We start from the raw sequence: 26,186 nt of genomic DNA, 5'->3' as shown, positions 1-26,186 counted from the left end.
ACCCCCCCACCGGGTCGGAGAATCGCCGGGGGCCGGCGTGAACCCCGCCCACGCCATGTCCCGAATTTTCTGCCACCGGAGATTCAGCGGGGGCGGGAATCGCACCGTGCCGGTCGGCGGGCCCACCCCCGCCGATTCTCCGGTCCGCGATGGGCCGAAGTCCCGCCGCTGTCAACCTATGCCAACCGGCGTGGATTGAACCACCTTTTGAACGGCGGGACAAGGCGGCATGGGCGGGCTCCGGGGTCCTGGGGTGGAGGGCGCGGGGCGATCTGGCCCCGGGGGGTGCCCCCACGGTGGCCTGGCCCGCGATCGGGGCCCACCGATCCGCGGGCGGGCCTGTGCCGTGGGGGCACTCTTTTCCTTCCGCCTTCGCCATGGTCTTCACTATGGGCAGGCAAAGCACGGCAAAGTCATTTCCGCGCCAGCTGGCGGGGCGGAAATCAGTCCGGCGCGGGCCTAGCCCCTCAAGGTGAGGGCTCGGCCCCTCAAGATGCGGAGAATTCCGCACCTTTGGGGCGGCGCGATGCCGGACTGATTCGTGCTGTTTTTGGCGCCGGTCGGTGGACATCGCACCGATTGCGGAGAATCCCGCCTCTTAGCTCTTTGCTTCTTCAAATTCAATTGTATGTTGCAAAGACAGCAGCTATCATGAGTCCGGTTGGGGTGCCTTTAAATAGAGATCTTTCATTGGATGGTTAGGGACATCACCCTTTCAGCCCTCCCTGATTTGGCCATAGAATCTGGAGCTGGTATGATAATTATATTGCTCTTGAGGGGAAAAATACAGAAGATGCGCAAATGAGCTTGCCCCCTTTCCTGCCCAAAAATGGCCCCATCATTCCGGCAGGTGTCACAATATGTGGATATTGTAAAGTACATAAAGGGTTAATGTAATGTTACTACTCTAGTCACTAGATGGTGCTATAAAGCAACCATATAAATGTCACATGCCTCCTTGACTTCTGGGAGGTAGATGGAGATAGATGGAGAGAGTGGAAGAGAGCAAGATAGAGTAGTTGTGAGATAGTTGAACTAATAGTATAGTGTAACTGTGTGGCGCAATCTTTACTGAACTAATTCCTTAGTAATATGTTCAAATATAATTCAGTGTAATGTAATAAATTAGCTTTGTAGATTAAACACGGCTTGCTGTTCTTTGTTAGTACTACAACCTTCACCATCCTGAAAGAATTAAAATGAAGAACACAACAGCAGGGACTAATTTTACAGTGTTAGTAAGCATTAAGAGCTGCCGACATGCATTGATGAGGAAATTTAAAGGGGTGCGGCTGCATTTTGGGAAAAATGTTTTGGGTGCCTTGAAAAAAACTAAAATAAAAGATTTTATTGTCAAATTGAGCTTTTCCACCCCGAAGACCATAAGATCATAAAATATAGGAGCAGAATTATGCCATTAGGCCCATTGGGTCTGCTCCGCCATTCAATCATGGATGAAGGTTGGTGAGTGGGGGTGGAACTGATGGTAATCCAGGGGACAGAGGCAAAAATGGCTTTGGAATTTCTAACTAATTCTTTGACTCTGATTGCCATAAATTCGTTCCAGTTCTGCTTAATTCCAGCAAGACCTCTGGCCAACTGGTTTGAGTCCATCAAAACATCAGAATAAATGAGAAATGGACTGAATCAGAGCCATTAGGGATGTGAAAATCTCTTCCATCCACTCTTCCATCTTCTTTCTTAACCTAATCTGCTCAACCAGGCATTTGACTCTTTTTCCATTGTATCGGCTAGAAAAAATTCTGTACTTTAATTTTATCAGTTCAATCTTTGCTGCGTTTCTTTGCTTCAGAAAACAAATTGCTATTGTTTGTTTGGAATGATAAATATGAGGCTTGCTATATATTAAATATGAAATTTGTAATGCTTCAGTCCATTCAAAGTCAATGGGACTGAGGGTTTCAGATGTGAAACACAGCAAACCTGTGTGGTATTAACAAACTGAAAATTAAATAAACATTGCACAGTAAGGATATTAAATAAAGGTATAAAATGCAATATCCTCAACCTCGCACACACATTAACCGAAAAAATGAGATCATTAAAACCTAATAAAATATTAATGTCCTCCGAAAGCTTCATGGAAGCATGCTGCTTTCTGAAAAATATGCAACTGTAATTAAGGATATTTATTTAGATTCAGTGTTCAGTATTTGAAGCATTATTATATTAGGTAAACAGGCATTTTAATCTTCACTTTTAATGTTTAGTTTGAGTTTGGCAATGAGAAAGCTGTTGTGTCCGAATGCCATGATATGCTCTTCAGAAATGGCAGCATTTAATTAAGAGCAATTAGCTGTCTCCCTGCACAGCAGGTTTCAAGTAGCAACTGTCCCCAATTGCAAATGACAGCCTTGGACGTCAGTCAGTTGTTCTACAGATCGAGATCACTTTCAAGATAATTTTGTTCGGCATAAAAGGGCAGAAAAGTGATTTTGCTCAGAAAATCTATTGTTGGACCTGGCCCAGCACCGAAGCAAGATTCAAGTCTCGGCTTTTAAGGTCAACTGATACAAAAACGTGTATTTATCCAGCCAATATCATGGTGTTTGTTGTAGGTGAGTGCCACTCTGTGATTGCTACTGCTTGACAATAAATGCTACACATTGTTTGTGAGCTGAAAAAAAGTTTTAGTGAGGACCGGAAAGGAGACTGCTTCAAATAGGATGTGGCCTGGATGTCTTGGGATGAACCAATTTCAGTAATTATCCGTTGATGCTGTTGACTTTTGACTTTGTGTTGAATGCAGATCCTAGCCCATTGCTGACATATCCTGTTCTGATGTTAAAGTCAATGTGACCCGTGCTGATTGTTGCTCCCTCAGTAATGGTTGTCCTGAATTGCAATACTTAGCATTTGGTCAGAGCAGTAGTCAGATATATCTTGGTCAGATCCAGCTGACTTGGGTGATTTTTTTTCATTTACTCTTGATGCAGAGGGATCCATAAATTTTCCTCACTCCTATGTTTGCATGTTCATTACATTTCAGTACACATGGAATATTTGGTGTGTTGGATGCCTGCACCTGTCATCGGTGGAATTTATTTCTCGTTTTGGTTTACATAGTGTCAACTTTATTTTTGTTCATAAAAATATTTAAATGAGACATCTTAGAAAATACTGACAGGAAAAATGAAGATGTATTGCACCAGTATTGAGCAATATCAGGGGAAACTGATTTGGTGTGGCATCCCACGATAAGTCCTATTTCTCCACTTTCCCCATGTATAGTATTTGTTTCTGAAAGTTTATTTTGAGGAATTTTGTGACATTCACTCTAATTGTAACAGAATTTTTGTTGAGGTGAACATCATGGCTGGAATTCTACGGCCTTTGCAATTCATTTTTCCAGCCAGCAGCTCAACTCCGCCTGCGGATTTCCCTGCGGTGTGGGTTGGCTTCAGTGGGAAATCCTATTGACAAACGGAGGGAAGACAGAATCCCGCTGCCAGTGGAGAGCGGGATTATGTGGTAACAAGGTCGCAAAGTCACAGGTTAAGACAAGAGGCGAAATCAAAGAGTGAAGATGACATTGAAGTGCAATTATCAGAAACGATTTTTGATCAGATGGTTGAAAAAGAACAAGAACAGGTGGAGGATGAGGCGGATATTTTTAGTTCAGGACAATTGGCGGAGTTACAACAAAAAGATATAGAAATGAAACAAATGTATCAGAATGCATACACGGAAGAGGAATCTGGGGCAGGATTCTCCGACCCCCCGCCGGGTCGGAGAATCGCCGGGGGCTGGCGTGAATCCCGCCCCCGCCGGTTGCCGAATTCTCCGGCACCGGATATTTGGCGGGGGCGGGAATCGCGGCATGCCGGTTGGCGGGCCCCCCCCCCCCCCGGCGATTCTCCGGCCCGCGATAGGCCGAAGTCCCGCTGCTGTCAACCCACGCCAGACGGCGTGGATTGAACCACCTTTGGGACGGCGGGACACGGCGGCGCGGGCGGGCTCCGGGGTCCTGGGGGGGGCACGGGGCGATCTGGCCCCGGTGGGTGCCCCCACGGTGGCCTGGCCCGCGATCGGGGCCCACCGATCCGCAGGCGGGCCTGTGCCGTGGGAGCACTCTTTTCCTTCAGCCTTCACCATGGTCTCCACCAGGGCGGAGGTGTAAGAGACCCCCTCCACTGCGCATGCGCGGGGATGCCATGAGCGGCCGCTGATGCTCCCGCGCATACGCCGCCCGGCAAAGTCAGTTTCGTGCCAGCTGGCGGGGCACCAAAGGCCTTTCCCGCCAGCTGGCGGGGCGGAAATCAGTCCGGCGCGGGCCTAGCCCCACAAGGTGAGGGCTCGGCTGCTCAAGATGCGGAGACTTCCGCACCTTTGGGGCGGCGCGATGCCGGACTGATTTGCGCCGTTTTTGGCGCCGGTCGGCGGACATCGCGCCGATATCGGAGAATCCCGCCCCTGAAAGTATACCAGAGTGTTATTACCATAAATCTGGGACATCACTGTTCCTCAGAGTAGTGTCCTAGGCAAAACCACCTTCAGCTGCTTCATCAATGATCTTCCTTCTGTAATAAGGTCAGAAGTGGTGATATTTGCGGATGACTGCACAATGTTCAGCACCTTTCGCGACTCCTCAGGTACTGAAGCAGTCATGTCCAAACACAACAAGACCTGGACAATACTCATTCTTGGTTTGACAAGTGGCAAGTAAGATTCACATCTCACAAATGCCAGGCAATGACCATCTCCAACAGCAGAGAATCTAACCATCATCCCTTGACATTCAATGATATTACCATCGCTAAATCCCCCACTATCGATATCCGAGGTGTTACCATTGACCCCAAACTGAACTGGACTAGCCATATAAATATAAGAGCAGTCCAGAGGCTATGAATCCTGCAGTGAGTAACTCACCTCCTGACTCCCCAAAACCCATCCACCATCTACAAGGCACAAGTCAGCAATGTAACGGAATACTCTCCACTTGCTTGGATGAGTGCAGCTTCAATAACACTCCAGAAGCTTGACTTCATCCAGGACAAAGCAGCCCACTTGGTTGGCACTCCATCCATAATCTTTACTTCCTCTACCACTGATGCACAGTAACAGCAGTGTGTACCATCTACAAAATATAGCGCAGGAATGCACTAAGGCTCCTTCCAAACCCATGACCTCTATCATCTAGAACGATAAGGGCAGCAGACACATGGGAACACTGCCACATGGAAATTCCACGGCAAGCCACTCACCATCCTGACTTGGAAATATGTTGCTGTTCCTTCACTGTTACAGGGTCAAAATCCTGAAACTCCCTCCTTGGCAGCACAGTTGGTGTACCTACACCACAAGGACTGCAGTAATTCAAGGAGGTAGCTCACTACTACCTTCTCAAGGAAAACATCCCATGAGTGAATAAATAAAACTAGAAAATTCCTGCCTGTAGTCAGCAGATCTTTGTCTGGTCCATCAAATATTCTGCCCCACCCGGTTTAGCTCAGTTGGCTGCCCTCAAAAGGGAAAACAGCCTATGGTCATTTGGGACTATGGTGACTTTAATAACTTTACACACCTAAGATGGTAGCAGCACGGTAGCATTGTGGATAGCACAAATGCTTCACAGCACCAGGGTCCCAGGTTCGATTCCGGCTTGGGTCACTGTCTGTGCGGAGTCTGCACATCCTCCACGTGTGTGCGTGGGTTTCCTCCGGGTGCTCCGGTTTCCTCCCACAGTCCAAAGATGTGCAGGTTAGGTGGATTGGCCATGCTAAATTGCCCATAGTGTCCAAAATTGCCCTTAGTGTTGGGTGGGGTTACTGGGTTGTGGGGATAGGGTGGAGGTGTGGACCTTGGGTGGGGTGCTCTTTCCAAGAGCCGGTGCAGACTCGATGGGCCGAATGGCCTCCTTCTGCACTGTAAATTCTATGATTCTATGATGATGGTTCCTGCAGCCAGTGGGATGGGAAAATCCCGGCCATCTGGACTTGTGTATTGGGTCAATCCCCAAATGAGCGCAAGTGTGATTTCCACAGAAGTTCATTCATTTTGATACACCTACCCCAAGGCAATGCACTCAGGAACCTTCTGGACGCTTCATATAGTGTTGAAGTTGCAAAGGTTACATGACCCTTGACAGCCACCTTAACAATTCATCAGTGTTGATTTTAAAGAAAAGACAGTTTCAGAAACTTCTATATGAACACAGAGTTCCTATTTAAAGCTTTAAGAATTACATGCTTTTAATAGGCATAACATTGGTATTATCAAACGTGACTCGATTGATGCTGTATTAGGTCTCCCCAAAGCCAGAAAACTAGGAATGTCTGACATAGCAAGTTTGCACAATGGCCTCATGCTTATAACCCTGTTTCTGGTACATGTAACTTCTGCCCCACATGCCTATCTTGGAAACTTCAGCACATGGCTGGCACCTTGCACATGTGTCCCAGCCAAGAGTTCAACCCAGAGGCAGATTTCTGCCAAAGGTATGGCAGAAGTCTGTCTTAAGGGCTGCGGATGTTCAGGGCCTTCAGCTGTAAGCAAGCTTGCTGTGGCTAAAGAATAGCTCTATGCTATACTTTGCATAAAGAGGGCTATAATTGGTGCAATTAATTTTGATTTATTAAATGGATTTTGATTTTGATTTTGATTTACTGTCACGTGTATCGAGGTACAGTGAAAGTATGGTTCTGCGTACAGTCCAGACAGATCATTCCATACATGTAAAAACATAGGACGCATACAAATACATGGGCAGCGGGTGAAGCATACGGAGTATAGTACTATTCAGTAGAGAAGCTGTGTGAAGAGATCAGTTCAGTCCATAAGAGGGTCATTCAGGAGTCTGGTAAGAGTGGGGAAGAAGCTGCTTTTGAACCTTTTGTGTGTGTTCTCAGACTTTTGTATCTCCTGCCCGATGGAAGAGGTTGGAAGAAAGACTAACCTAAGTGGGAAGGATCTTTGATTCTGCTGCCCACTTTCCCAAGGCAGCAGGAGGTGTGGACTGAGTCTATTGCTGGGAGGCAGGCTCGCGTAATGGATTGGGCTATGTTCACGACTCTGTAGTTTTTTTACAGTCTTTGGTCATGCAGTTCCCTTACCAGGATGAGATGCAGCCAATTAGGATGCTTTCTATGGTGCATCTGTAAAAATTGGTAAGAGTCAATGTGGACTTGCGAATTTCATTAGTTTCCTGAGGAAGTATAGGCACTGTTGTGCTTTCTTTGTGGTAGCGTTGACATGGGTGGACCAGGACAGATTGTTGATGATGCGCATACCTCGGAATTTGAAACTGCTAACCATCTCCACCTCTGCACCATTGATGCAGACAGGGGTGTGTACTTTGCTTCCTGAAGTCATGTTGGCCAGCATCCAGCTGGAACTTCTACTGATTATTTTAATCACAACATTGACGCATTAGTTTTATTAGCTCATGGGAAGTGAGAATTGCTGGCAAGGCCAACATTTATTGACCATCCTTAATTACCCTTGAAAAGCTATCACTCATCATTCGTGAACGAGAGAATGGATTGAGATCTGAATGTATTACTTAATTATGCTATGTGTCAGTGGTTTGGCAGTGTGAATTCAGTAACGACATATATTGTACTCAATAAACTGTGGGAATTGTTGACGGCATCAGTACATCTTTCATGAATATTGATGAAACAGCAGCCCTCGACTATGTATGTATGAAACCAATGAGATGGGTTTGTTTACATTTTCAGGTGGCTGCATTTGGTCATTTTCAAATATGAAAAGAAACACAGTAAAATATTTTGTTTAATTAATGTGGTATGGAAAGTAAAATCATCTTATTGAATATCATCAGTTGATTACAATTCTCTCTGCAAAATATTTGTTCATTAATTTATTTAAAGGTTTGTCACTGCCTTTAAAGTTCCAAATTAAAACCTTTCATGAAGCATAGAACACAGTAATATCATTCACATTGAAAGGGTCTCTTCCAATGTTTCGATTGACATTGATGGGGATCGAAACCCGAATCTAAGATCAGGAAGGTCCAGGTTGATCTCTGGGGTGAAATTCTCCCCCAACGGCGCGATGTCCGCCGACTGGCGCCAAAAACAGCGCCAATCAGACGGGCATCGCGCCGGCCCAAAGGTGCGGAATGCTCCGCATCTTTGGGGGCCGAGCCCCAACATCGAGGGGCTAGGCCGGCGCCAGAGGGATTTCCGCCCCGCCAGCTGGCGGAAGTGGCGTTTGTTGCCCCGCCAGCTGGCGGAAATGGCGTTTGGTGCCCCGCCAGCTGGTGCGGAAATGCGGCGCATGCGCGGGAGCGTCAGCGGCCGCCGACAGTTTCCCGCGCATGCGCAGTGGGGAGAGTCTCTTCCGCCTCCGCCATGGTGGAGACCGTTGCGGAGGCGGAAGGGAAAGAGTGCCCCCACGGCACAGGCCCGCCCGCGGATCGGTGGGCCCCGATCGCGGGCCAGGCCACCGTGGGGGCACCCCCCGGGGTCAGATCGCCCCACGCCCCCCCCAGGACCCTGGAGCCAGCCCACGCCGCCTGGTCCCGCCGGTAAATACCAGCTTTGATTTACGCCGGCGGGATAGGCAATTTCTGGGCGGGACTTCGGCCCAGCCGGGCCGGAGAATTGAGCGGGGGAGGTCCCGCCAACCGGCGCGGCCCGATTCCCGTCCCCGCCCAATCTCCGGTACCGGAGACTTCGGCGGGGGCGGGGGCGGGATTCACGGCGGCCAACGGCCATTCTCCAACCCGGCGGGGGTCGGAGAATGACGCCCCTGATGTCTGCTACATTAACTAAGTCAAAATAAGTTGAGTTCATGGAATAAACATTGTTTTGTGTTTAAAGAGTGACCATTTAATTAACATAGTGGAATATGATTAGTACTCATGCAATTTTACCACACCAGGAGTCAATGTTTTCAGGATAGGGTGGAGAAAATAGGTAGAATAAGCATTGGAGAGTAGAAAAAAGCACAAATTATTCTGTACTCATTTCATGCAGATTGCATATTCATAGCTGGCTGCGGTAAGTAAGCAGGAAAATACTAATCCTGCTATTTGCTGTGGCTTACTCTGTCCTTTTCACACTCCCTACTGGGTGAGTAAAGGACAAAGAGTGCACCAGCGCGAGCAGATCTATTTCATCACTAATTGGCAAAATGCATTGAAATGTCATTCATTACATGATCTCTTCAGTACAACTGAAAATAAGTTGCTATGACAATAATTAAAACAATGCAGATGTTAGGGCTATTAGCCTGGGCACAATGGTTTCTGCTGCTGCTTCAGCAGTGTCACTAGAAAGACCAGTGTTTATTGCCCATCCCTAGGTGCCCCTGAGAAAGTGGTGATGGACTTTCTTCTTGAGCCACCCCAGCCTGTGCAGTGAAGATCCCCCCACAATGCTATTAGGTATCATTCCAGAATTTTGACTCAGCATCCTAAGGACGGTACAATAATAACTTAGATTTATTAATGCCTTTAACATTGTAAAAAGTGTCAAGGTGCTTCACAGGAGTGCTATCAAATAAAGTTTTGACACGGAGCCACTTAAGAAGATTTAGGACAAGTTATCACAAGTTTGGTCAAAGCGATTGTTCAAAGCAAAGGAAGAGAGAGATAAAGAAGTTTAGGGAGGAAATCCAGCTCTTAGGATTTGGGCATCTGAAGGTATGGCCACCATGGTGGCGTGATAAGAATGGTGAGATGTGCAACAAGCTAAAATGTGAAGACTGTAGAGCTCTCAAGAGTTGTAGAATTGGAGGAGGTTACAAAGCTAGGGAGTGGGGACCCATGGACGGACCTGAAAACAACGGCGATAGTTTTAAATATTAAAATTGAGGTGTTGCTTAATTAGAATCCAATATAGGTCAGTGTATACAGGTATGATGAGCGAATGGAACTTGGTGTAAGTTAGACATGAGCATCAGAGCTTTGACTGAGCTATAGTTTATGAAGGCTACAAGTTGGAAGCCAGCCATCGGAGTAGATGGGGCTGGAGAATCATTTCTTGGTCATTTAGGACACTTGGTTTCTGAATAACCTAATTAAGTCTCAGATAGTGACCAAGGTGACAGATAGAATCAGTGGTTAGTTATTGGAGTACTGGGGACTGAAGACAATGTGAGATTTTTGCTCACACAAAACCTATTCACTTGCAAAATCAAACCCAATTGGTCTTCCCAATAATAAACTTGAGGAAATTTTTTGCAATCCAATACTGGATACATCATAAAAATATTCAGACTCTGCTTCCACCGTCTTTTGAGGAAGAGAGTTCCAAAGACTCACAACTATCTGAGATACAACTTTGCCAAGTTCCTCCCTCCCTTTCATTTTCTGATTTACAGCCATTTCTGGGATGTTACTTACAACCTCCATTGTGAAGACTGATGCAAACTAGCAGATGAATTAATCTGCCTTCCCCTTATTTTCTGATACTAATTCCTAGACTTACTTTCTATAGAACCAACACTCACTTTATTACCGCTTTTTGTTTTAAAGATATATAGAAAATCTTACTATCTGACTTTATGTTTCTAGCTAACTTCTTGTACTCTTCCTTACCAACCTTTTGGTCATTCTTTGCTTTTTTAATCTTCTGCCCAATCTTTTGACCTGCCACCACCTTTGTGCAACTATATGCTTTTTCTTTAAGTTTGATGTTATGTTTAACTTTTTTAGTTAACCACGGATGGTGGGTACTGCCCTTGGAATGTATCTGTGCATTCTGAAATATTCCCTTAAATGGCTGCCTTTTGATGTGGAGATGCCACATCAGAGTGCCTCACCTGAGGAAAGAGCAGTGCTCTGAAAGCTAGTGATTTGAAACAAACCTGTTGGACTTTAACCTGAATATTTTTATGGCAGTGGTAGATAGATTCTTGATAAGTAATGGGTCAAAGTTTATTGTGGGTAGATGGGAATGTGGGGTAGATGTTGCAATCAGATGAACCATGATCTTATTAAATGGCAGAGCAGGCTCGAGGGGCCGAGTGGCCTACTCCCGCCCCTAATTCATATGTTCATATGTTTGTAAATTTAGGTACAGAAAGTGAATAGGTGTGTGGGCTGACGGGTACTTAACAGGGCTGAAAGCACCGTCATCTTCCACCTTTAACCTGCACACAATTTGCTGTACACGGGAAACCCTCATTGTGTAGGTGGGTTGGCAATTGTAACATGTAACGTGCTCGTTGTCAGTTCTATTTTACTCAGGAGTTAACTCTGGGTGCGATCATCCCAAAAGGGAACAAAGTCCCCTAATGTGCGCGTTTCCCAGCGATCGCAGTGACAAGAAACACATGACTATTCAACGCCAGTCACATTGAATATGGGGCCTATACGGGGAACGTGCAGTACATAGCCCCGTTTTTTATAATGGGGAGCTCGGCTCTCCAGAAATCCCCAATGTAGCAAGAGTTTTGGACCCCCCCCCCAAACACCCACACCGGGAAACCCCAGCCCAATCGTGCATGCACAAAGAAGGCCAGCTTGGCACCACAAACCCGGCACCCTGATGGTGCCCATGTCAGCTGGCAGTGCTACCTGGGAACTTTGGCAGTGCCAGGCTGTCACTGCCAGGGTGCCTAGGTAGCACTAGCAGTGCCAGGATATCACCCTGCAAAGGGCATGCAGCTGGGGGCCTCTGATCCCTTGGGGGACCCCCACAAGTGCCGTTTTGTCTGGTCCCCATTTATGAGGAGCAGTGCTGAAAGGCGCTCGCCCGAGGTCTCTGAGGCAAAGGGGTTGAATCCCAAAGCCTCAGGTACCTTGGGAATCTGCACATTAGAGTAAGGCTAGCTGCCACACTCTAATATGCAGATTTGCCGAAAAGTGATCCTGCCCATTGTGGGAACATCTCGCGAGGCGTTGCGAGCCGGATAGATCCTGAGAGCGGGGTCTCCCAGCTTTTAACAGCAACGCTGCGCCTCAGCGAGCTGCTTTTCCGACGCAGCATGACAGTAGGATTGTGTCCTCTGTTTCTCTTTCCACGGATGCTGCCCAGCATGTTGGGCAGTTCCAGTATTATCTATTTTTATTTTAGATTTCCAGCATCTACAGAATTTGGATAGTTACAAACAGGCAGGGAGGGATTGGAATGAGGTATGGGTATGGGGAGGTTTCCCAGTGGCCAAGAAACTCAGAAATCAGATAATTGGAAGGTTCTACCACTTAATTTCAGGACATAATTTGAAAAAGAAATCTCCATTTCTTGGTCAGTAGCCAACCAGATTGAGAAGCCACTCTTAGACATGAAGGCCCACGCTGGTACACCACAGCTAGGGAGCAGAGGGAGGGAGAGATTGTGAGTCAGGGTGTTCGTTATTGGATGGAAAGTCAAGGGAGATCATGGTTTGAGGGTCAGGAAAGATGATGCATGGAGGTTTTGAGGAGGTTGTGGTTGGAAACTCATGGGGGATATCATGGATGGCAGGGTGAAAATCATCGTAGATGGAAGGTCATAGGCCAATTTGGTGTATGGAAGATTTGTAGTGATCACAGATGAAAAGTTATGAAGGGGTTTTTGGAAGGCGATTGTGGAGGATGGAGTGGATATCAGATCGTGGTGGGTGAGGGTGGCCAATCAGGGGGAAGGAAGCAGGTTGACTTGAGAGACGGCGGAATGGCACTGGAAAGGCAATTACCCTGAACATCTGGATCTTCTTGCCTTTCTTCATCTACTGGGCTTCCATAATCCCAATTCACCCTTGCTGGAGACATCAAATCTGTCGATAGGCCTTCATTTTCGTGCAATTGTCAGCTTAAAAACTGTTTTAATGGCCTGCCTGCACGAATGATTGCACAGACTCTAGCAGGCAGGTTACTTACATGTAGCTAAATATATCATTGTTAAACCCAGAAGTTAGCGTATTGGAACTGGAATGTGGTTCCACTAAATTTTTCTCTGAATTTAACAACAGGTATAACCCCAACTGACCCATTGCTTTTCCTGTTCAACTTCCCTCGTGAGGCGATGGGAGCAGGAGCCCTCACATCTCCACTTATTGACAGGCCTACACATGTAGCATGACATGTCAGATAGGGCTTTGCCATCATAAGGTGTTTACACATCTATTTTGTATTGTGAAACGTTAACATCACATTTTTCCATTATAAATGTCAAAGTAAAAACCATGATATGAAACTTGTGACAACAGGAAGTAAGAATAAATATGGACAGGAAAGGCATTCCATGTGGAAATCTTTCAACATATTAGGCAGATATATTTGTGCATGTAGATGACTGACTGATAGCTGCAATCTCCTGGCAGGTGGCAAGCCTGAGGATGAACGACAGGAAGAAGAGCTGTGGAATATCAGTAAGCAGATTGTGGAAAAGGCTGTTCTCCAAGCTGTGCAGCAGTATTCCCAGGAGAGGAAACAGAAAGAGAAGAAAGCAAAAGCAAAAAAAGATTCATTTCTGCAGGTATCAGAATGTTCCGAGCAATGGAAAAAGAAGAAATAAAAGGCAGGAAGCACTCAAGGAATCCTTGTGTTTGATCGTGTGTTTTTGTTTCGAGATATAATTAACATACATCAAAATAGCTGCATTCCTCCAGAAAACGAAAAGGAGCCATTTTTTTATATTGGATCGCATTATTTAATTTATACCAATATTCCTAATATGTTTTATGAAGTAATGAAGGGAAACCAATAATACAAATTTCCTTATTTACAAAATATGGTTGCAGGAAAAACAATTTAATGTACAAACCTCCGCAACATGTAAAAATAGGGAAGTTTTTTGAATGATGGTTTTCAGAAGTTTAATTAATTGTGTTGTGTATATTCTATGAATTCATTAAGTTAAAGAAAACTATTACAATGTAAAGTTATTAATTTATTGTTAAACATTAAGTTCTCCTGCTCAGACTAATGTGACCATCTTTTGCGTACTGGATTGTTTTTTGGTTCCTCTCTTTTACTATCATTTTATTTCTGTCAAGTTCTTTCTTATACATTTCCATTTATTTATATGTACAATAGTAGATCTCTGATGGTGTTCATAGTTGGAGGCTGTTTTCCTTCACAGCAATAGTAGCATCTTGCATTTATGTTGTGCCTTTAATGAGTAATGATCCAAGGCATTGTATCCAAGGAGCGTTAACATGTTTTTGTCACATCAGATGATATTAGGATAGCGTTATGTTTTAAGAAGCATCTTCAAATAAATCCCTGGTGAGATCGCGATTTCTAATTTTCACCCCCTCCTTACTGGTGGAGTAACATGAATCACACCACTGGAGCACGGGAATCTCATTCTAATACATTAGCATGTCATTCGTGACCTTCCGCCCCTTACTGAATATTCACCGGGCACTGGCGTGACATCACGCCTATGCCATTTACATAAACGTGAACCTGGCAGCCTCACCTCTGAGGGGGATTTCAGAGGTGAGCACTCATGCAACCATGAATCTCCAGGGTCTTTGCTGCTCAGGGTGCACCAGGGAAGACTCGGGAAATACGGATAAGTTCAACTTGGGACTCGGGAAATACGGATAAGTTCAACTTGGGGCTAGGGTTCAGTCAATCAATCCTGGGGCAAAGGGCTGCTCGCAGGTCTTACATTCCCTTCATTCTGGGCACTCCTTGCTTTAAGGGGGTGTTAGACAAGGGAGATATTTGGAAATTGGGTCCAGAAATGGGATTGAGGATGTAGCAGGCAATTTAGGGGCTAACCACACTGAGGGAAAGAAAACTGCTGGCACGGAGTCAGAGGGCTATGCCCACACATGGCATGAGTTATGTTACCCCATTCAGACTTAAACCCATTAGTGGGAACACAGGATGGCCCTGTTCAGCAAGGGTGAGTCACTCAAGATCCATTGTAATTTGGGACACTCCTGTCGGACCAGCTATTAGCTCATTACAGAGCCTGACGGCTTCTTTGTCCATCAAAAGAAGGCTTAACAAAGCATGGCTCTGTTATTTTGTATACACAGAAGTGGGCAATCAAACAGCCAAGATTGCAATGATGGATTGAAGCCTGGAAACCCCAGCAGAGAACCTTTTTTGAGGGGTTGGCAGAGCTTATAGAGAGAGAGAGAAAGAATCGTGTTTTGAACAGGTACAGAGAGAAGGCGACCGAGAGAGGTCATGAAAGTTGCCACCAAGGCAAGCTTTGGAAAAGGGTACTGAAAGAATTTCCCTCACAGAAGAAAAATTATTTTGTAAAGCAGTGCCTTTGGTTACCTGTGTTTGTGGAATGAATGCTGTATGTTCGTTTAAAGTGCTGTTTAATGGGAACTAGTGTATTAAAGTTAAGACATTATGTGTAATCTATTATTGTTCGGGTTGAAGTTTAAATATTTTTTTTTTGTTTCAATAAAGTTTGTTCTATAAAATAACCAAGCCCTATTTCTTGTCTTGTCACTCCCAGAATGAGTCAATCTTTCCGCACTGCCGTAAAAACTTTAAAAAGCTGCGGCTCTGAGAGCTGAGAAGGCGTCCGTAACAGGGGGTCTGAAGACTGGCATACAGGCATCACTTCCTGTGTCCTCATTGTTGGGGTTATGCCCAAATCAGCCCTGAAGGAGTGCCCATCCCTAGTGGTAGCTGGAAAGTGGGAGGGAGGAGTTGATTACAGAGGATCAGCACTGGGGGCATCTGTGAGGATTTTGGGTGGGGTATAATGAAAGGCCAGGTGGCAAGGGCAGAGTGAGGGACTCAAGAATGAGCTGCATCCCTGTCTCATGAGGCTTGAAGACCCTCTCACCTGGGAGGATTACTGCAGTGCGAGTAGAACCTCATACTCAGGCAGCACTGTGAGGTCAAAGGGGTTAAGCTGTATAAAATTTCAATTCCATTCGTCTGGGAAGTTTGACTGTCAGGAATTAGTGTTGGGCTGGGAAGTTTATTGCAGTCTTTTCAACTCTGCAGCCCTTGTGAACTGGGAGAATGAGGGTGCCCTCTAGGGATGTGCTTGTCATGCTAATTTCAGGTTTTACTCTAATCAGCTGTGCCTCATTTGCCACAAGAGGCAGGCATTTTACTAATATGCTACCTCACCCTTCCTTGATCAGTCAATTGTGCCAATGAAACCTGCAGAGCTAAACATCCGTGCCACCGATTGGAGCCAAGTTCTTAACCCTTTAGAAGCATTCACCCCAAGCATTGAAGTCCAATTCTGATACAAGCATTAACATTACCCAGTTAACACTGATGTGTAACACTATGCAAGGTATAATGGTGATGTCCATCATCATTCACCCCCATTACAGGTCATGATGGGAGCCGTCTTTGAGGTTGCCCAGAGAGGATGCAGACGATGGTCCCATGTATCCACTCAGCTGCCTTTTCACTGAATGTCAGAGATGGTGGAGGTGGGAATGGGGTGTAGTTGGGTAATAGTTGGGCGTACGGTGCCAAGGAGATGCTAGAGGGTCCACACACCTCATCCTGGTGGATTTGAGAGGGATAACTGTGGGGAAGTGGCAGTACGAGAGGGGAGCATGTGAGGCCTAGTGGAGAGGCACTCACTAAGGGGACTGCATGGATGGAGGTCCCAGGGGAGTGGAGGCTGAGTGCCAGGGCTCTGTCAGGAATCCTCACCGCTCACTTTGGTGTTCTCTTCTTTTTAGTGCATGATTCTGGAGAATCATGGAGCCTGTCGAGTTGCTTTTCTACTCATAGTGATTGAACAACAGCAGAGCCATCAACCTGACGTTGCTCGTGGCCTGGCCCAGTGCCCTGTAGAGGAACCGGAGGCTGGGCCCTTTGCTGTTTCGGGAACTGCACCACGGATGGAGACACCACCGGCAAAGTGTCTTCCCATGTCAGATATCCTACCTGCAGATATCAGAGATTCAGGGCTGGAAAAGACTGCATCTGTCCCAGGGAACAGGTCCTGCAAGAGCTGCCGCCACATGGAATGGGAGGACACCCACTGCCCATGGCCTTTAAAGTTATCGCCATTCTGAACATATGATGTCAGTATCTTGATTCAAGGCAGCATTGATGAACTGTGTGGCATTTCCCAGTTCTCCACACACAAATGCACCAGGGAGGTAACAGATACCCTTTATGCGAGGGCCCACATGTATATAAACTTGGACTAGGACCAGGAGAGCCAGGATATCAGGGCCCTGAGCTTTGCCTGATTATCAGGGTGCAGGGTGTGATAGACTGCTCCCAGGTGGCCTGCAGTCTCCATGGCATCATGAGGCGCCATCCATGAACTGCAAAGGATGCCACACCCTCAATGCCCAGACCGTTTGTGACCACGCGATGAGCATAATGCAAGTGTGTGTCCGTTTCCCGGGAAATGTCCATGACAGTTACATCTTGGGGCACTCGTAGATTCTAGACCTTTTTGAGGGAGAGCAGCAACTGGAAGGATGGCTCCTCAGGGGTAGGGGTACCCACTCAGGAGGTAGCTGATGACACAAACACCTGTGGAGACTCACTACAATGAGCCTGTGCTGGTCAAGCAGGCGATAGGAATGCTGAAGGTGTAGTTCCGGTGCCTGCACCAGTCGGGGAGTGCCCTCCAGTACAGCCCCCAGAAGGTGTCCCGCATTATTGTGGTCTGCTGCACTCTCCACATCTTGGCACTGCAGAGGGGAGACCAGTTAGGCCTGGAGAAGATGGGGGAACGCCACATCTCCTCAGATGACGAGAGTTCGAGGAGGGCGGTGAGGGCCATCTTGCAGAGGAGGAGGAAGGATCTTGGGCATGCCCAGGACCCGCATTGGCCTAAGATCTCGGGACACCCTCATAGCCTCTTGGTTTGTGGACGACCAGGACTAGGGAGCGAGGAGCTCTCCCATTGTGGGGTATGACATCTCATCAGTATTGTGGTGTCAGTGGTAGATTCTCATGATGGTGCTCAAGTTCATGGGCAGGGGCCTGCCAGCAGCAACACATCTTTACTTGGTCACCAATGTGGGAGGTGGCAGAGACACAGCGCTGCCACTCTCACACTGCACAGGGATGAAGCGCCGAGTGTGCATGGGTATTTTCGGCGCATGGCGCCAAGAAATGACAGGGTGGAGGATCTGCTGGTGATCAAAGTAATGTTTAATACAAGAGCTACATTACAGTGGTGACCTCTCTCAACTAGTGCCGATGTTCACCACTAGGTGCCTATAGATTCTTACTCTTCCTCACCCTCCCGGTGTGTCTCGGTGTATCCCGAGTATCCGCAGCTGAGGCTAAGGTGGTCTGTTGTCTGGTTCCAGCAGATTGGAAAACAGCAAATGTGACACCACTGTTTAAAAAAGGAAGTAGACAAAAGGCGGGTACCTATAGGCCGGTTAGCTTAACTTCTGTAGTGGGGAAAATGCTTGAATCTATCATCAAGGATGAAATAGCGAGACATTTGGATAGAGATTGTCCCATTGGGCTCACGCAGCATGGGTTCATGAAAGGCAGGCCATGTTTAACTAATTTATTGGAATTCTTTGAGGGCATTACAAGCGCATTAGAACATAGAACATACAGTGCAGAAGGTGGCCATTTGGCCCATCGATCACATTGAGTCTGCACCGACCCACTTAAGCCCTCACTTCCACCCTATCCCGTAACCCAATAACCCCATCTCACCTTTTTGGACACTGAGGGAAATTTAGCATGGCCAATCCACCTAACCTACACGTCTTTGGACTGTGGGAGGAAACCGGATCACCCGGAGGAAACCCACGCAGACACGGGGAGAACATGCAGACAGTGACCCAGCGGGGAATCGAACCTGTGACCCTAGCACTGTGAAGCCACAGTGCTATCCACTTGTGCTGCCGTGCTGCCCAAACAGGGAACAGTTGGATGTGGTGTATCTAGATTTCCAGAAGGCATTCGACAAGGTGCTGCACAAAAGGCTGTAAGATAAAGGTGCACGGCGTTAAGGGTAATGTATTAGCTTGGATAGAGGATTGGTCAACGAACAGGAAAGAGTGGGGATAATGGGTGTTTTTTTGGTTGACGATCAGTGGCTTGTGGTGTGCCTCAGGGATCAGCATTCGGACTGCAATTGTTTACAATTTACATAGATAATTTTGAGTTGGGGACCAAGTGTAATGTGTCATAGTTCGCAGATGATACTAAGATCTTTTTTTTATAAATGTTTTTTATTGGGTTTTTGAACAAAGTATATCTACCGTTATGTACACAGAATAAGATATATATATACAGAAGAGAAGGGTACACACAAACATACCAAAAAAAAGTAATAATAAAAGATAAATAAAAAATAAAATAAAGTAACTGGTAGGGTATTTATTATGCACCTGCTCAACAGCAGCAACTCTGTACAATTGGCAATATTATTTACAACACATAAGTAGGCACCAGTTTGTGGGCGGGGGGGGGGGGGTGGAGACTGGGGAGGTAGATATACATTTGGGTGCCGGATAAACAATTACAGAGGGCAATACTCGAATGGGTCTGGTGTTGGTGTTGTCACTTGCTTCTCCTGGATGGGTTTCGCTGCTGTTGTCGTCTCGCGATCACCTCCGTTTCAGCCGTTCGTCCCGTCTTTCGCCCGGATTTTCCTTGCTCTCTCTTCCTGTGGATGCCAAGTTTGTTATCGTTTCTCATGCCCTCCTTCCGGCTATCATTTCCCTGCCTCCCCCCCACCTCCCTGGTTCTCCTCTATTGTTCCCTGTCTCTTAACTCTTCCCCCCCCTTCTGCCCCCTCCCCCCTCCTGTGGTTCGCCTTTCTTTCCTCTTAGGTTTAGCTGTCCATCCCCCCTCTCCCGGTCTATCTCTCCCTCACATGCCTTGGCTACTTTCCCCTGATTCTTGGCTACCTTGCTATTCTTCTGCTTGTTCGTTGGCCACAAACAGGTCCCGGAACAATTGGGTGAATGGCTCCCACGTTCTGTGGAAGCCGTTGTCTGACCCTCAGATGGCGAATTTGATTTTCTCCATTTGGAGAGCTTCTGAGAAGTCGGACAGCCAGTCTGCAGCTTTGGGTGGTGCTGCTGACTGCCAGCTGAACAGGATTCTACGGTGGGTGATCAGGGAGGCAAAGGCAAGGGTGTCTGCCCTCCTCCCCAGGAATAGATCTGGCTGGTCTGATACTCCGAAGACCGCCACTTTCGGGCATGGCTCCACCCTCATCCCCACCACTTTGGACATTGCATCAAGAAGCCCCCCAAGGTCCTTCCAGCAGCCTGCATGCTCCTGGACTACAATGGGAATGCCATCACGGCACTGGGATCCTGTCATCTACTCGTCTCCAACTAGAGCACCCATGCTCGGTTACGTTTTGAAATTTTCAAGCCAGACACGGCATCCCTACTTGGCGCGCACGCCTGCAAGCAGCTGAACCTCGTGCAGCGGGTTTACGCAGCCACATTCTCCAATGAGGATCTTCAAGCCGGCATTGACGACATCCTTGCTCAGTATCCGGATGTGCTCAACGGGATGGGCACGCTGCCATATCGATACAAGATTCTGCTACGACCTGATGTCAAACCAGTGGTCCACGCACCACACCGGGTCCCGGCTCCGCTGAGGGAGCGCCTGAAGGCACAGCTCAAGGATCTTCAGCAACAGGGCATCATTTCCAAGGTAACCGAACCGACTGACTGGGTCAGCTCGATGGTATGTGTCAGAAAGCCTTCAGGAGACCTGCGCATCTGCATTGATCCCAACAATCTCAATAAGAATATACTGCGTGAACACTATCCCATCCCGAAGCGGGAGGAACTCACCAGTGAGATGGAACACACACATTTTTTTACCAAGTTAGATGCATCACATGGATTTTGGCAAATCCAGCTAGATGAGTCCAGCAGAAGGTTCTGCACCTTCAACACACTGTTTGGCAGATACTGCTATAATCGCATGCCGTTTGGCATTGTCTCGGCATCGGAGATCTTTCATCGCATCATGGAGCAGATGATGGAGGCAAATTACTCTGTTTAAGCCTTTCAAACTCATTGTATGTTTGACCAAATTCTTACCTTAAATTTGTAAACCTTTGTCTGTAAGCTTCAGGCACTCGCTCATGTGCACTTAAGATGGATTTCTTCACCTCCTCATACGTTCCAGATACCTCCTCCGGTAGTGATGCAAACACTTCACTAGCTCTACTTACCAGCTTTGTTTGAATCAGTAACACCCACATGTCCTGTGGCCATTTCATTTGTTTAGCTACCTTCTCAAATGAAATGAAAAAGGCTTCCACTTCCTCCTCGGCACACCTTGGCAATGTTTGGACATATTTACATAGATTCCCACCAAGCCTTCGACTTTGACGCTCTTTCTCACTATCCTCATCACTGTCCACCAACTGTACGTTTCCCTTTACGTCTGCCAATTTTAACTGACTGTCATGTTTCATGGCCATTTTCTGAAGTTCAAACTCTCTCTCTTTATCTTTTTCCCTGATCTGTATCTCCCTTTCTCTTTCTTTTTGTTCTGCTAGGGCTATTCTTTCTTTTCTCCTTTCTTCTCTCTCCTTTTCTTTTTCCTCTCTCTCTCTTTCTCTTTCCACTCTCTCTCTTTCGTGTTCAAGCTGCTTTAATTCTTTCTCAAGATCCATTTGTTTAATTTACAACTGAATTTTTTCCAATGAGTCAAACTGTATCTCAGACAACCTTAAATGCTTAGCCACTGCCATAATTACCTCATCTTTTCGCATTTTGTCAGGTAATGTTAACTGCAATGTTTTTGCCAAATCTAACAGTCTGCTTTTAGTCTCTGTCTGTAAGGTACATAAATATCAACAGCCATCTCTGAAGTCCTGGTGATCCCTAGGGAGGGTACTCCCTTCTTTGAACCAAATACTATCGCAAGGACATGGTGATCTGTTAATAGATTGATTTTTCTACCATACAGGCAATTATGGAACTTTGCAACACCATATATGATGACAGATGTCTCTTTTGCATCTTGTGATTAATTTTGCTCTGAATCTTGTGGCAGGGTGCCGCAGTGGTTAACACTGCTGCCTCACGGTGCTGAGGACCTGGGTTCGATCCCGGCCCTGGGTGACTGTCCATGTGGAGTTTCCCATGTCTGCATAGGCCTCACCCCACAACCCAAAGATGTGCGGGGTAGGTGGATTGGCCACACTAAATTAATAATAATAATAATAATTGCTTATTGTCACAAGTAGGCTTCAATGAAGTTCCACACACAAAACCATAGATCATAGTTGGCCAAAATAGCAGAATTAGTCAGTACTTTCCTCACACCTTCCAATACCTCCTGGGCTTCCAAAGGCAACTGCCAAAGTACTCCACCTTTGAGCAGTTGCTAAAGTGGGATGAATGTGCCATAAGTGCTTTTTTAACTCGCTCACTTGGCTTGCTGTTACTTCTAGCAGTCAGCCTCACCTTGGTCTTCTCATCGCCAGCATAATACAGCCAAGAGTTCCTGGCATAGGGATTCTGATGCAGCAGCGCCCATGTGATTCTATGGCCACTCCCCACCTCGCTCCCCATTCCTTTGGGCTCAAATAAATTCCATCCATTATCTCATGATTAGCACATTGCAGTTTCTGGGAGCTTGCTGTGCACAAGCTGGCTGTTGCATTTCATACATTACAACAGTGACTACACTCAAAGTACTTCCTTTGCATTAAAGGACTTTACAGTGTTCTGAGATCATGAAAGGGACTACATAAATGCAAGTCGTTCTTTTCAATCTAGTAACCCACCTTCTCTTCTGGTAATGGTGTTGGGATGGTGGGTTAGGGTTAGGTTTTAGGGATAGAAGTGGGATGGAGGAGGAGTGGGGGACGCATTATTTGATTCTTAAACTGCACAAATTATACCCGGTTACTGATGAATGGATAATCTGCACATTTTCTGAGGTACCTACATTGAATGAAATGGGAGTTGGAGCTTCAGGAAGGTTTGATAAAAGGTTTCAACCTCCTTGTTTTTGTGTTAGTTTGCAAAACTCAGAGAAATATTATGAAAAATATCTGTCAACAAAATGAAAACCCTATCATCGCAGTACATCAAAAATAGCAGCATGAGGGGGAATGAAACTAAACCAAGGCTTTTACAAAACCTGGTGCAGAATGTAGATGGTTTGCTTGTCCTCTATAAATTTGATTGGAGACAAGACCATGTGCTATGCTTCCATGGTTATGCGTATTGCCTTCATCCCTGTGCACCTGTATTAGTCTCGGTGTAAAGGAAGTTAATGGTATACACAAATACCATTCCAAACCACAGGGTGGCAGCATCACATTTCCAAAACTGGAATCTCAGAATTCATTCTTCTTCAAAGAGCGAGGTTTTATCTCAAACTGCTCCTGATCAAATGTTTTTATTTATATTGATATAATACATATTCCTTTCATGCGGCATAACTTGTTCCCTTCTGCCAACATAAAACTTACCTGATTTCCATAGTTGTTATGCGGAGAATCGGTTGTGAGACCAAAATCGTGGTGGGCCCCGGGGCAGAATGCCATGCTCCGAGTTCCTCGACAGCGGCGTCCACGCATTCTACTCCGCACGTACAGTAAACGGCATTGGCATATCATTAGCGGGCCTGACCCGGTATTCTCTGGGGCCTCTGCGATGCTCTGCCTCCGCCGAGGCGGAGTGGGGGGGGGGGGGGGGGGGGCGTGAATTACCGTCAGCGAGGTTCACTTGTGGTTTTAAAAATCGGGAAACAGGCGCCGAAGCTGATGAGGGAGAGAGAGGAGGTAGGATTTGCAGAGGTGTGACCGTGCGCTGCGGACTGGCTGGGGCATGGGGTGCAGGATAGGCTATGGGGTTGGGATGACCCCCTATGGGACAGGGACATCCAAGCATGGGCTTCATTGCAGCGACCTGCAAGGCAGCCATCTTGCTGCACACCCCACTGACCACCCACCGTGGCCCATGGTTGTGCAGAGTGCCACCGGCTGTATGGGCGCCCCCACGCCAACAGCAACGCACCGCAATCCCCCGCCCGAACCCACACCCCTCCCCAACCAGGCGCCACCAGCTGCGGGGCATCACATTGCCCACCCAAGAGAACATCCGCAGTAGTTCCTGCAGGAGGGCGGCAGACGGGGGCTGCAGAGATTACAGCTGACGCAGTGATTACAGCAGGGATGGCTGCCAGGTCCCGAGGTCCCCGCAATACTGGGCACCGACGGGGCAAGTTGCTGCAGTGCACACCGGGGCCACCGTGTCGCCCGTTGGACCTGGTTGGGCAAAGGGGTACATATCATTCTAACATGTCTGACTTGCAACCCCTGCAGACAATGGACTTCGGAATTCAACCAGGAATGGTCATCTTCATCCTGGTCGCCAGAGCTCTGGGGTCTGCACTGAGGCAGTTCGAGCTGGAGTTGCTCGAGGGGGACCCTGCTGCAGTGGAGCCTACCCCGGAGAAACAGGAGTCAGCCAGTGAGGATGGAGAGCCAGTCACCCAAGTGGCGGAGGAGAAGGAGGTGGGAAGGAGGCACTGCATGAGGCCTCGTGTGTACTGGCAGCGCCTGGCATTTGATGAACTGCCAGACCAGGCATGCCGTCGAAGACTCCGGCTGAGTAGGGGGACAGTGCGACATATCTGCCAGATATATGGCACACCTGGCACCGTGGGGGTATGGGAGAGGACACCCGCTCCCGGTGGCCGTCAAGGTGATGGTTGCCCTGAACCTTTGCACCACAGGGTCCTTCCAGGCGCCGAGTGGAAACTTGTCCAGCATCTCACAGACCTCGGTGCACAGGTGAGGTGTATCTGTGCTGTCATGGAGGCCCTATATCCCCAGATGGCCCAGTATATCAAATTCAATGCCCACCAGGGTGTCCGGGACGCGGGGTTTGCCGCCACTGCCGAGATGCCTGGATCCATTGATGGGATGCATGTCACCTACGAGTGCTGGCCCATGACAGGCCGGTCTTCACAAACTGAAAGAGGTGCCACTTGATGAACATGCAGCTGGTGTGTTACCATCAAATGCACATCATACATGCCTGCACCTGATGCCCAGACGGTGTACACAACGCCTTCATCCTGGCACACTTGATGGTTCCTGATCTCTTTGAGGCGCACCCCTGGCTGAGGGGTTGGCCATTGGGCGATAGGAGCTATCCGCTGCAGTCGTGGCTGATGTCGCCTATCTGGAGGCCACAGACCAACATGGAGACCCGCGATAACGACGCCCATGCAGCGACCAGGGGTGTGATCGAGGTGTGAACAAGAACAAAGAACAAGGAAATGTACAGCACAGGAACAGGCCCTTCAGCCCTCCAAGCCCGTGCCGACCATGCTGCCCGACTAAACTACAATCTTCTACACTTCCTGGGTCCGTATCCCACTATTCCCATCCTATTCATGTATTTGTCAAGATGCCCCTTAAATGTCCCTATCGTCCCTGCTTCCACCACCTCCTCCGGTAGTGAGTTCCAGGCACCCACTACCCTCCGTGTAAAAAACTTGCCTCGTACATCTACTCTAAACCTTGCCCCTCTCACCTTAAACCTATGCCCCCTAGTAATTGACCCCTCTACCCTGGGGAAAAGCCTCTGACTATCCACTCTGTCTATGCCCCTCATAATTTTGTAGACCTCTATCAGGTCACCCCTCAACCTCCATCGTTCCAGTGAGAACAAACCGAGTTTATTCAACTGCTCCTCATAGCTAATGCCCTCCAGACCAGGCAACATTCTGGTAAATCTCTTCTGCACCCTCTCTAAAGCCTCCACATCCTTCTGGTAGTGTGGCGACCAGAATTGAACACTATACTCCAAGTGTGGCCAAACTAAGGTTCTATACAGCTGCAACATGACTTGCCAAATCTTATACTCAATGCCCCGGCCAATGAAGGCAAGCATGCCGTATGCCTTCTTGACTACCTTGTCCACCTGTGTTGCCCCTTTCAGTGACCTGTGGACCTGTATTCCTAGATCTCTCTGACTTTCAATACTCTTGCGGGTTCTACCATTCACTGTATATTCCCTACCTAAGATGCGGTTCAGTTACCTGGACTGCTCTGGAGGGGCCATCCAGTATAGAGCCAGAGAGTCTCCCACATCATGGTGGCCTGCTGCGTCCTCGACAACATTGCGCAGCAGAGGGGTGCCGTGCGGGAGGAGGAGGATAAGGGTGGCAGGCCGGGGGTGTGGTGGCGGGGGTGTGACAGTGGGATGGGATATCCTTGCCACTGGCCAGGCCACCTGGTTGGTGAACCTGGAGGCGATTAGAGCATCCCGTGCGTGCCAGCCCAGGGGCTCACATTGTGTGCTCTCCTGTGTCTTGCCCACCCTTCCTCTCCCTGCACCTGCCACGACCAGGGTGTCTCATGGCCATGGACCAC

General features: G+C 47.5%; 1 protein-coding gene across 1 annotated transcript; it reads left to right on the top strand.

Annotated features, from left to right (window-relative positions):
- The first annotated feature begins 2,407 nt into the window (after nt 1-2,407).
- Nucleotides 2,408-15,259, top strand: akap7 (A kinase (PRKA) anchor protein 7). The gene is made up of 2 exons (XM_072468634.1): nt 2,408-2,579; nt 13,240-15,259. The coding sequence occupies exons 1-2, from the start codon at nt 2,564-2,566 to the stop codon at nt 13,431-13,433; spliced, it is 210 nt and encodes a 69-aa protein (XP_072324735.1). The 5' UTR covers nt 2,408-2,563; the 3' UTR covers nt 13,434-15,259.
- Nucleotides 15,260-26,186: the final 10,927 nt, after the last annotated feature.

Source organism: Scyliorhinus torazame, chromosome 11 (assembly GCF_047496885.1).
Source record: "Scyliorhinus torazame isolate Kashiwa2021f chromosome 11, sScyTor2.1, whole genome shotgun sequence".
Lineage (NCBI taxonomy): Eukaryota > Metazoa > Chordata > Chondrichthyes > Carcharhiniformes > Scyliorhinidae > Scyliorhinus > Scyliorhinus torazame.
The sequence above is the reverse complement of the archived record's forward strand: the minus strand, read 5'-3'. Positions and strand labels throughout refer to the sequence as shown.